The sequence below is a fragment of the Chiroxiphia lanceolata genome, chromosome 10, assembly GCF_009829145.1.
Source record: "Chiroxiphia lanceolata isolate bChiLan1 chromosome 10, bChiLan1.pri, whole genome shotgun sequence".
Classification (NCBI taxonomy): Eukaryota; Metazoa; Chordata; class Aves; order Passeriformes; family Pipridae; genus Chiroxiphia; species Chiroxiphia lanceolata.
Genome location: NC_045646.1, coordinates 862,349 through 874,649, shown reverse-complemented (window position 1 = coordinate 874,649; position 12,301 = coordinate 862,349). Strand labels below are relative to the sequence as shown.

The 12,301-nt window shown below is 50.3% G+C and overlaps 1 protein-coding gene across 1 annotated transcript; it reads left to right on the top strand.

The window, feature by feature from the left end:
* The first annotated feature begins 504 nt into the window (after positions 1-504).
* Positions 505-12,202, top strand: GPR149 (G protein-coupled receptor 149). The gene is made up of 4 exons (XM_032698486.1): positions 505-1,774; positions 2,673-2,865; positions 3,481-3,827; positions 11,396-12,202. Exons 1-4 carry the CDS (start codon positions 830-832, stop codon positions 11,948-11,950), a joined length of 2,040 nt encoding a protein of 679 aa, XP_032554377.1. The 5' UTR covers positions 505-829; the 3' UTR covers positions 11,951-12,202.
* Positions 12,203-12,301: the final 99 nt, after the last annotated feature.

The following is a 12,301-nucleotide window of genomic DNA, read 5'->3' as shown; positions in this document are numbered from 1 at the left end:
GCTCCAGTTGGAATGACGTGAGGAATCAGAGTTTACAGATCCCAGGTGCCCAGGGCAGGTGACCCCGGGCTCCCTGCACGGTCCCTGCCGGCAGTGGAAGGTGTCCCTGGCTCCGTGGGGATCGGTGATGCTGGAGCGGGGCAGCCCCTCCTGCAGCTCCGCAGGGGCTGTGCCCTCGCCCAGCCCGGAGCACCAGCAGCAGCATTCCAGCCGGAGCTGCACGGCCCGGGAGCAGCCTCGGGATTTACGGGAATGACATCCGCGGCTGACATCAGCTCGCAGCATTTGCATTGGATTCCGGTGTGCTCGGAGGTGGGGCTTGGCGGGGACTCTGCTCCAGGCTCCGATCCAGCCGGAGGGAGCTGGGAACATCCTCACTCCCGGCTCTCCATCCTGCACCGGCTCCTCCCTCCTGCAGCTCAGGCAGCGCAGGGTGAGTCCAGCAGCCTCTCCTCCTACTATGAGTCTCCAGGAGCTACTACAGCTCGAACAGCCCTGGTGCTGTGCCCTCGGTCCAGCCCGGCTCGGGAGCAAGGCACGGTGTGGGTGTCTTCAGGAGGAACGGCTCGTGCTTACCTGGAGAGCCTTAATGAACCATCTTCCAGCACGGAGAGGATTTTGAAGAGTTGCATTTTTTCCAGCACCTTTGGTACTTCATTGTTGCCTGGTTTTTGTTCTGGTTACCAGGGGTGCTTTCACCTGAGTATTTCTTCATCGGATGCCACAAAAGAGTGTCTAGGAAAACAAAGAAACTTGTGATGTGGAGCTGACAGTGCTGGTTTCAGCCAGTGAAAACTTGCCGAGTCAGTGAGAAGGCAAAGAAAAAGGAATGCCAAGGACAATGTCAGTGATGCCTGGTAATTTGTCACTCAATGGGACGAGCTTCTTCAGTGAAAATCCTGGCATCGAGGACAAACCCAGTGAGCAGAGGACTTGGAATGTCTTTCTGTTCTGCTTGACTCTTACCATTGCATTCCCAGCCCTTCTGAGCAGCATTTATTCACTAGTTTCCCTGCTGAAAATGCAGAACAAAACCACGGTGGCGATGATTGTGACTTCCTTGGCAGTAGATGATTTGATCAGCATCGTGCCACTGATTATTTTCATGCTCATGCAGTGGTCGAGTGAAGGCCTCTCCCAGCCTCTGTGCACCACCTCAGCACTTATGTATTTATTCCAGGGCATTTCTAGCAACCTGAAAGGGTCACTTTTAGTTTCTTACGACTTCTACACCATCAGCACGGCTGAGACGCTGAGCTGCAGCACTTCCAAGCGTCGTGTGAGCGTGGTATGGGCCATCCTCATCACCTGGATTGTGGGTTTGCTGATCTGCATCCTGCCCCTCTGTGGTTGGGGCCGGTACATCCCCACCTCCTGGGGCTGCTTCACCGACTGTGCCAGTTCCTACATCCTGTTTGTGTTCCTCGTGTACTCCCTGTGCGTGTCCCTGCTGGCAGTGCTGGCTGTGCCCCTCACTCACCAGCTGCTGTGCTCGGCTGGGCCGCAGCTCTCACACACCGACTACCTGGAGGTCCCTGGAGGCTTCACCTCCCCCGGGACACCCGCGGCTGCCCCGGCGCTGTCCCCGCTGGACCCCGCGGATAAAGCCCTGCAGCACTGCCAGGCCTCGGGGGCAGCTTTGGGGAAGGGCGTGGCCGGGAGTGGTGCCCTCGTGAGCAGCTCACAGAGCAGGAGCTCCACGGTGGGCTTTGCCCAGAAACGGTTCTCGCTGATCCTCGCGCTGACCAAAGTCGTTCTCTGGCTCCCAATGATGGTAAATTGTCAGCTCACTGTCCAGTGTTCACTCTCATTTCAGTGGGATGTGGCCTGAGGGCCATGGGTTGAAACAGATGAGCAGTGGCCATGGCAGTTGTTCTTACAGTATAGTTGTGCCAGCAAAAGTCCTTTCCAGCAGGTCTGTGCCACTGCGTGAGTTTAACTGGTGTCCAGTGGGTTTGACAGAACTTTGTTCACAGGTCTGATACTCTGTTGTCACATCATTCACCAATAAAGGGGGGAGTGAGGTCCTGGTTTGGTGTTCCCAGCTCTGTGACCAGGCATCTGCTCAGCATTTTGGGGTCTGGGAATTGTACCAAGCTAATGGCCCCTCCTCACAGCTCTGGGTCACCTCCTTTAGCAGGTGGGTTAAAAAGCAGGAATTTGTTAGGAAAATGCGGTTTGTTTCTATCTTTGTAACCCCTGTAGTACTGGGGGTGGGGGGAGCGCTGTGCATGGATATGCATTTGGGAGGAGGTGCAGTAGAAAGGGCCCTGCTGAGAGCAGGGGACACGAGTCTGGGGCAGTGTTAGCCCTGCCCTGGGCTGTGCATGGGCTCAGCACCTGAGCTGGGGGTCCTCAGTGCCACAGGGGGGGCTGAGCCAGCAGTCCCTGCTGAGCTGCTTGGGTTGGGAGCTGTTTAATAGTGCTCAGCATCTATATTTAGCTTCAGCAAGGGTTTTTCTGAGAACTGCAGAGCGAGGGGAAGGGCAGTGAGGGTGTTTGCTCTGCTCTCTTTGGAACCAGAATCGTTGTGCTCAGCAAACACTAATGACAACCTGTGTCTTACAGCTGTGTCGTGTCCATGGCGAGATGTTCTCTTTATTCCTGGAAGCGCCTGAAGTGATTCTCATGTGCCTGAAGTGATACAAATTTCCAAATGCTCTGCCTTCCAGGTACAGATGGTTGTCCAGTACATCACTGGTGTGCAGAGCCTTGTGTTTGAGGCCCTGAGCTTCCTGCTGAGCGCGCTGGCTGCCACGGCCACCCCGCTGTTCGTCCTGTCAGAGCACTGGCTGCACCTGCCCTGCGGCTGCATCATCACCTGCAGGAGGGAGCCCTGGGCAGGGCCTTCAGGAGATCTCAAAAGTAAGTGTGGAGGGGTTGCCTGGGTGTAACAGAGGATGCCACACCTTCCCTGGTAACCTCCTTGGAACCTTCTAGAGCTCTGTTTTTCTCTGGGTCTTATGTAAAAACAGCTGGACAAATGGAATGGGTTGGTTGGAGGGGACCTACAGAGATCATCTGGTCTCAACTGCATAAGTTAAGGGCTAAGGATTTCTGAGGATGTGGGAGTTGTTTCCCATTCTCTGGAGTGAAAGTCCTCTAACACCAGTGGATGAATTCCTGACATCTGCTGCATGTTTAGGGAGAAAGAGCTCCTGAATCCTCGAGAGAAGCCATCCCCTGTGCATGGCTTTCGCTTGCTTTAGACACACTCTCCAGGTGCAGAAAGGCTTGTGCTGCCACTGGTGCCCTTTTAGCCACTTCCCTGGATAGAATGCAGTTCATCCACAAGGCAGTTTCTTCTTAGAACTCTTTCTTCTCAACAGTTCATTCTGTTTATGGACAGAAAGTTGGCTGTTTGTAGCAGTGGTTGGATAATTTGTTCCACGTTCAGCGTGTTGTTTTCACTGTGTGTGTAATCTCATTTTTCTTCTCGGTCTTGACTCTCAATATGATGTTTCCTCCCTTCCTGCTTAGCCAAACGCAGGGGTTTTGAGTTCAACCTGTCCTTCCAGCAAGGTTATGGAATCTACAGAATATCCCAGGAGAACCACCCCCACCACAGCAGTGATGGTAAATCCACGTCCTGCCACAGCCTGGTGGGCTCTGACTGCGAGGCCCCGGAGCCTGGCAGAGGGAATGGTGGTGGGCCTGGGCCCAGCCCCCCATCTGCAGGGGCCTGCAGGGGCGAGCAGGGCACACACTGTGACCCACCAGCCATCCCTGAAGGACCAGAGTGGAGGTTGTCCCACGAGGAAAGCCATAAACCTGAGCTCACGGATTGGGAATGGTGCAGGAGCAAATCTGAGAGGACCCCTCGGCAGGTAAAATTGGGATTTACCCCATTCTTTTCTGATAATAAGAGTTACCTTATAAATTAAGAATGATTTTTACTTACATTGACCTTTCTATTAGTCCTGTTGGCAGTGTAGTTCCTTTTAGTAGAACTCTTAGCGTTGTGTGATGTTTAGTAACCACAGACCTGTTTGCAGATGCTGATCCTGCAACAATTTCTCACTGTTATTCTTAATCTTGGAGTTTTCTAATTACTATTTTGTGTGCACCAGCATGATTTGTATATGGTACGAGTTCAGTATGAGTGATGCTAATTCATCTTAGTGAATAGGAAGTTTCTCTCCAAAAGATGACATTTTCAGGGGTATTTCCAAGCAGCTGGTGACTCTTTTTGGGTGAGGGAAAGGCAGAATCAAACCTGAATGTGCACTGTGGCATTCAGTGGACATTTGGCATTACAGTAGGTGGGAGTGGGGTAAGAGCCTGTGTGAAGTCCACAAGACAGGAGCTGTAGAAGGCTTTAGGTCGGAAAGGACCTCTGGAAGTCACCTAATCCAACCTCCTGCTCCAAGCAGGGTGACTTCAAGCTTGATCAAGTTGCTCTTGACTTTTGCACATACATAGGTGAGGTATATTTTCCATCCCAGTAAGGGAATCCCTCTCCACCTGCTGAACACAAGTGTATGATCTGAGTCAGAGCAGGAATGTGTCTGCTATTTCAAATTGGACTGACCATCCCTTTCATCAAAAGCTGGGGTTCACTCTATTGCAGTGAGCGGAGATGAACTTCTGCCTTTGGGGACGAAAGAGGGGATGACTCAGCCTGGTTTTAATCTACCAGTTCTTGCTGAGGCCTCGTGTGCCATGTACAGTCTGATTAATAAAGTCTCTATATCAATAGGTTCATAACCGTGGCTCTCCTCACAGGAGTTTCCAAATAGTGTTTAAAACAAATAGTAATAATTTCCTTTCCCATTTCCTGTGGCTGCCAGTTCAGGTTGCAGCCCTGTGACTCCCCTGGCAGCAGGTATGAGCAGCTCTTGGTGCAGCACCTGGCAGTCACTGCCTGGGGATGCTTTCTGTGCCCGGGGCCCTGTGTGTCCCTTTTGGACATACCCTTCCCTACTTGCATTACAGGGAATCACCTTTTATCCTTTTCTGACTTTTCCCAAGGTATAACCCTGTGTGCAGTTCCCAGGCATTGAGGCTCCTGGGGGGTGAAAGTTCCAGGCTTTGGAGTCACAGCTCTCCCAGGTTCTGACATTCAGCAGGAGCTGCCAGAGCTTCACAGCTGACATTTGCTTTGCTGCTGGGAAAGGGCAGGGTGTGAAACCCAGCAAGCTTGGTAAAAAAAACTTTATTGCATTGCTCAGGTGTATGGTGAATAAAAGATCAATTTGTGCCGCACATTGAATCAGTTGTAAACCATCCTGGTATTCATCCTGTCTGACGTCCTGAAGTGTCTGAGGAAAGTCACTTTGTTCTCATCACTGCATTTCTCACGTGTGTTAAAAGAGGAGTCTGTCCCTGGCATTGAGTGGCCATGTCCTTCTGCAGGAGGTACAGGGGTTCTTAGAGGGTACACAGAGACAGGTGTCATTACCTGAGTGCTTCCAGCTTCCTTTTCACTAAGACAACCTGTAAGAACTGCCAGGAGGAGGAGGAACGTGGCTGCCCAGCTCAGCTCCTGGGTGATGTGGTAGATGAGTGCTCCCGTGCCCAATTCCCACCCAGCTGGGAGGGGTGGCCTGTCCAGCTGCCCTGCACAGCTCTCCTGCCTTGGCTGCTCCAGGGAAACCAGGGCTGGGAAGTCTCTTTGTGTTGGGAAAGCAGTATTTTGTATTCTGTTGTTTTAAGGCCTTAAATAAGCAGGGAGGAAGGTGCCAGTGAATTTGGTTGGGCTGTTCGAAGAGCAGGGTGCCAGGCAGTAAGTGGGATGCTTTGGTTTCCTGCTGAAGCCCTGGAGGGTGGCACTTCCTTGGGGTGATAATGCTCATGTCACAGCTGGTTGTCTCCTCGTTGTCTGTTCTGTGAGTAAAGAGTTATTCCATCCAAGTGATTTCTCTGGAACAGAAGTGGTACGAGGGAGAATGAGGCAGCAGGGTTTATTTAATACCTGTGGAGAGTGGCTGTAATTGAGAGGGAGAGAGAAAATGGTACTTGTCATTTCTAACTCTGCTTGGCTGCATTTTTGAAAAAATACCTTTAACATCTCATAAAATACCCGTGTATCTCCCTTCCTAAGGAGATGGAGTGTAAATATGTCATGTCTTTTTTGCCTGTACTTAAGTGCCTTCAGGCAACACAAATCTCCAGGCTGGCAGTGTGTTCCAGGCTTGCTGGTGATGTTTTTTCTCTCTCACTCAGTACCTCATCTGAGGGTTGCCTCAAGCAAACTCTTTGAAGAGACTGTACAGAACCTCTTTCTGTGCCCTGCAGGGAAAGAGGGGGAGGCTGTGTAAGTGACTTCTGTGAGGAGGAGAAGTTTGTTTGACATGATAAATACTCAGGATGTCCCTCACTCCAGGAAGATTGTGAACATTGCAGCAAACATCAGGCACAGCACAGAAGCTCAGTCAGGAATGGCCTTGCAGGTTCTCTTTGGTCCATCTGTACCAACAGCTGATCCTCTGCCCTCCTGTTCCCATCGGGGCTCTTCCTGAACATGGTGCTTGGAACCTGGTTCCTGCTTTCCAAGGAGGCTCCTGTGGTTGGAAAATCAATGTAATAGTTCACCATCATCTCCTGGCTTTGCTCCCCATGGGACAGAGGGGTGTGTGCTCCATGTGAAGTGAGAGAACAGACCATGCCTCAGACAAAGTCGATATCCCGCTGCCCAAGGGGCCCTTGTGCCTTGTCCCTAATGCCACTTAATGGCCTGGGAGTTACAGGACAACTAGGACACCTCCCCATAAACCATTACAGTCCAGGCTGATATGGGCTTGTTTTTTAAAGGCTTGTGCTGTTCTTCAGCACAGTTTTCTGCATTGTATTTTCCTGGTAAGCAAACCCACCACTTGGTTTAAGTTCACATGACAGCTCGTGGTGTGATGCTGGCAGAGGCACCCAGAACCTTTTTGCAGGACTGGCAGTACCTGAGTCACATGAACTTCATGGAGTGTGATGAAAAGGGTGAGGCCCAGTTCCATAGGGATTGCAGGAGAGAGGAGGAGTGTCAGCAGATCCTCCCTCTCCTGTCCCAGCAGTGACCGAGGGAGCTGGACCAGACATGCCAAGCTCTGATTTCTGTACCCACCACAGGCAGAGGACTCCCATGAAACCCAGGAAGGAGGAGAGCCCTGGACTCACCTGAGCAGCCTCAAATCCAGATCCCTCTGAGCTGTGTCCAGGCTGCACCCAGGGGGGTTCACTTAAGGGTGATGGGGGAATTGTTTGTGGAATATTGCAGGGCTTTCTGTTGACCTCAGTCACTTCAGCCCCAGACAGCTGAGTACAGAAGCTCTGGCCTGGAGATGCAGATGACCTTACCTGGATGCTCTGTTGCATTTTCTGTTCCTGATCCATATAAATAAAGGTCTGTCTGCACTGGGCAGGCCATTGGCAGGTGCTGGGCTCAGGTCACCTGAGGTGAGCTTGTCTGTTCCTGTCATAGCCTGTTGGCTCTGCATTTACTGCAGTCAGCCTCTGAAGAAGCAAATCATTGCAGTAATTAATTTCACTGCAGCCAATTTTAATTTTTAGGGAAGTGGAAGACTAAGCCTCTATTTTAAAACAAACAGAAAATTCATTGTCTCTGGAAAGAGACATTGAGATCCTTACTGGAAACATTCTAAAAATAGATCTTTTCAGCTCAAGCTGTGTTTCACCAAAGTAATCAGGAATGCAGACTCTTGAAGCTGACTTCAGCTTGCTGGATTTTGTGTTTGGGGAGGCAGAATGGCGCAGTGGGGGTGACACGGGACACGGCAACCCCTGTCAGCTCTGGGGCTGCCACTGTGCCCTCAGTCCCTCTGGGACCTCACACCAGGGCTCTGCTGCCTCTGCCAGAGACACAGACTCCAGTGTCACCTGTGCTTGGCTCTGACACTGATGTCACACCTGTCTCCTTATTCCAGGGCCTGTGATTTGTGTGAAAGTCAGGGATGGTGAGGGAAGGTCTGCAGAGCACCTTGTGCTTGAGTCCATCTGCACTGATTCTGCATTGACTTTCACTGCTTCAACAGCAGTTTAGTATCTTTAAAATCAAACTGAGCTGGGAGCCACCACCCAGGGTGTGTGGCTCTGAACAGTTTATTTCTGATTTCAGTTGTTACCCAGCATTACCCAGCTAAGGATCCACCTGGAACAGAGTCAGCTTTGCTCTCAGGAGATGGAGGATTGATCGATCACCATGTCTGGAGAATAGAGCTGTTCATGCTTTTCTTTCCCTGCTCTGCAGTCATTTGCTCCCTGAAACAAAAAAGTTCCAGGAAATCCCAGGAACTGTGTGCTTATCCAGCCTGGATGATGGTCTTTGTAGGTGCAAAGTGCTGGAGAACTTGGACCACTGAGTTTAAGGTCCTTAGAACAGGATGAATCCAGTTACACTTAATATAACGTGAAAAGTGTGTAAAAATATTTGGTATTTGAAATATTAATGTCAGCCTTAAAGGATGGCCAGTCTTCCTCCAGCAGAATAAACTCTTCATCATTTGTAAACTAGAGTTTGAAATGGTTCTGAACATCACCTGTGAACGCACCACAAGCAGAATTCAAAGCTGACTGCAGTCACATTCCTGATTTTCCAGTAAGCCCCCAGCTCTGCAGGTGACTGATGGGCTCCTGCAGCCCCCAAAGGGAAGCAGAGGGAATGCCATGCACCCTTGGGAGGCACTTCCCAGCAGGGAGAGTCAGGCTCTGCTTTGGCAAGTGAGGAAATTAAGCTTTTCTTGTGTATTTGGCAGCTTAATATCCTGTATTAATATTTGATGTAATTATAAGTGTTTCATGGCAAACCAGGCAGAAAAGGGTGGGGTTCTTTGGTTTCTGCCAGTTTGCAAGGAGAAACACAAGAACAGATTCTGCAAAAATTACCTTCCCCTTTCTCTCCCCTTTCCTTCCCCTTCCCTCCCCCTTCAGGAAAACCATAGGGATCAAGAGCTTTTTTTCTGTGCAGGAAAGGCCACAGAATTTATGGATTCTATTTCTAGGATAATTTAAAAACTAAGTCAGATGGCTCTTGGTGGGCCCTCCCTCACTTCTTTGGGCATTTCCAAAAGGAAATCTTTCTGCCAGGGACATTCCCAGCTGCTGTGGGGCTTGGATGGGTCAGGAGCCTCCCCTATGGACAGTGTGGTCCCCTATGGACAGTGTGGTCCCCTATGGACAGTGTACTCCCCCATGGACAGTATCCTCCCCTATGGACAATACTGTCCTTGGTGAATCCAGGCTGAGCTCTGCTCAGGCAGCTGGAATGGGGCAGGGGAGCCCAGTCCTGACCCACAGTGATGATGAGGAAGCTTTTGGCTCGTGGCAGCTACAGCTGCCTCCTGCCTCCTATCTTCTGTGAAATCTGGCAGGTGGATAATGTAATTAAATAATGAAAGGATCTGTTTATCAATTATGCAGAGATTTCTCTGCTCAGAATGCAGCAGCACTCCGTAAGGAACAGGGACATTTGTGATTTATTTCCTTGGGATTTTTTGTCCTTGCTTGTTAGGAATGCATGTGCTGGTACATGGAGTTCTCCAGTGAATCCCTGTCCCAGCTTCTGACAGAACATTCTCTGGGCAGGGGCTGCACAGGGGGATGTTCTGGGGTGGGACAGGATGGACACAAATCTCCACAAATGAGGAAACTCGGCAAGGGAAGGGCCAGGAGGGAAAGAAAGGAAGCAACACGGCCTTGGAGATCCTTCAGCATTCCCAAGGGATGAATATACATATATTGTTATTATATATGATGTGTATTGGGCAACATTTAGACTGGCAGCTTTGTGTCTCTGTGCTGCAGAGCTGCACAGCCCAGCCCTGCAGAGGCACAGCTCCCAGGCAGTGCTGGGCTGCAGCTTGGGGGGTCCTGGCTCGTGTTTTGGGGTGTTCAGTTCAAGTTGGCCTCAACAGGACAGTGATTTTGGCTTCCAGAATGATCTGTGTGCAGAATGCTGTGATTTTGTTAGTTGAAACATTGGAGCATTTCCAAATGGAACCTTTCAATGCTGCCAGAAATCAAGAAATTAATTGTTAAAAGGTAAATACTGTATAGAATCCCAGAATGGTTTGGATTGGAAGGAACCTTAAAGTCCATCCAGTCCCACCCATGCCATGGGCAGGGACACCTTTCACTATCTCAGGTTGCTCCAAGCCCCATCCAACCTGGCCTTGGACACTTCCAGGGCTGGGGCAGCCACAGCCTCTCTCATATGTGTGTCTATATATATATAGATATACACACACATACACGTGCATGTGTACAATGAATAAATAAATACTTGTAGGTATCTGTGTATGTGGATATGCAGGGGAAAAGTATCTGTAAGTGAAGGAAGAATGAGAACAGAGTGAATTTTCAATCTGCTGTGTTGAAGCAGAGAAGTGTCTGATCCTTCATTCACCTCTCCTGGCTGAGAGTGAGTGAGGTCTCTGGAAGAAAAGTCTTCCCTTCCCAGGATCAGAACAAGGCTCCCTTGGCCCGTGGAGTTGCCATGGATACCACACTGGTGTGGGATGGATGATGCCCTCCAGCCTGGGGTGTCCTTGTGCTGTGCTGCCAGTCCTGGTGGAACTGAGTGAGAAAAGGAGCTTAATGCTGGAGTTGGAGGGAAAGTTGTTCATTTTATTTAGGATTATTGGTGATGATCTCTGTGTCTGATCTGTTGCAAAACTGCTGAGACACAAAAGCTGCAGAATGAAAAGACAGGTTGAAAAGACAGGGTTTGTTTTATTTCACAAAGCTCTTTACCTTTGTGCCTGGTTCCTGCTTGCAGTGTCCAGGCTCCAGAGCATGGTGTTGTGGGGCACAGTTTGCAGGGACAGGTGAATTCTCTGCTTTAGAAACAGGTGAAGGTGCCTGGAATTGAGCAATGTTTCTACTGGAATTGTTCTAGTGGAAAATGATGGAATTCACTGTCTCCCTGGTCAGTGACTGCACAGTGGCGTGGAGGACTTGATGCATCTTTTTCACTTCTAACGGTAAATACTGATTTCTCAAGAGAAAACAGACTTTTGGAAAAAGCCACTAAATCATTGGGAAATGTCTTATTCTCCAGAGCTGGCGTGTTCATCACAGTGTGTCAGGATTGCTCATTCTCCCTGCAGGTGATTGCTCATTGTCCCTCAGACATCCCCTCCATCTTCCTGCTGTTCAGCCTGACAAATCCACAGTGGTTTATTAAGCAGGACATAACCTTACACTGGAGTCAGCTTTTATTTCATATTCTGTAGATGTCCTATTGAGTCACAGCCACTTGGGACTTCACTTTTTATACTAGGGTGTGTAACTTCTTTCTGCTCTTTCAAGTCTTTAGATACCAGGTATCTAAAATTCTATAAGGAAAAGGCAGTAAAATAGATTACCAAACTGAGCATAATTGGGTTATTTATAATGGATTCTGACTTGAAAACGTGGCCTCAGGTGATGGTCCCTGTTTGTGTTGCAGCGCTTGGGCGGGGCCCTGGCCATCCCTCTGTGTGCCTTCCAAGGGACTGTGTCTCTGCAGGCTCCCACCGGGAAGACCCTCTCGTTATCCACGTATGAGGTGAGCTCTGACGGGCACAAAATCACCCCCATGGCCAAGAAAATCGAGGTGTGTCGGTCCAAGAGCGTCGGGCACGAGCCCAGCCCGGAGGGGTCCCCTCACACGAACGTTAAGATTCACCTGGAGGTGCTGGAGATCTGTGACAATGAGGAGGCCCTGGACACCGTGTCCATCATCAGCAACATCAGCCAGTCCTCCACCCAGGCCAGGTCCCCCTCCCTGCGCTACTCACGGAGGGAGAACAGGTTTGTGTCCTGCGAGCTGGGGGAAAGCGCCTCCTACTCCCTGTTCATCCCGTCCCACAGCCCCGGCAGGGACATCAGCATCTCCATCCCCGACACCGTGGAGGGCCATCGCAGCAGCAGCAGGCAGCACGTGGGCACGGGGCACCAGGAGGAGATCCAGCTGCTCAACAAGGCCTACAGGGAGCGGGAGGGCCAGGGCAGCAGCGGCTGAGGGGGTTCTGTGCTCTGCAGCTGCTCTGCCACTGCTCCTCTGGGCTCAAGGTGCCCACACAAATGTAGGGTCAGCTGGTTTTTCCTGACATGAATTTTGTTTGGGTACACTGTTAAATCCATTCAAACTGTTAATGCTCTGTCAAGGGGATAACAAACGCTCAAGTGCTTTACAGCTTTGCGTAGTGAATTTCAAGTTATTTATTTATATATCTATTTATTTGAGGAACATACGTGTCTAGAGGGAATCCTAAATAAAGTCTTACAGTCCAGCTTTGGTGTTTGTTGGCACTGGGTGCTGTGTCTGTGGGACCCTGAGGAAATGAGGGAGCAGCTCCACGGCTGGGAAGTT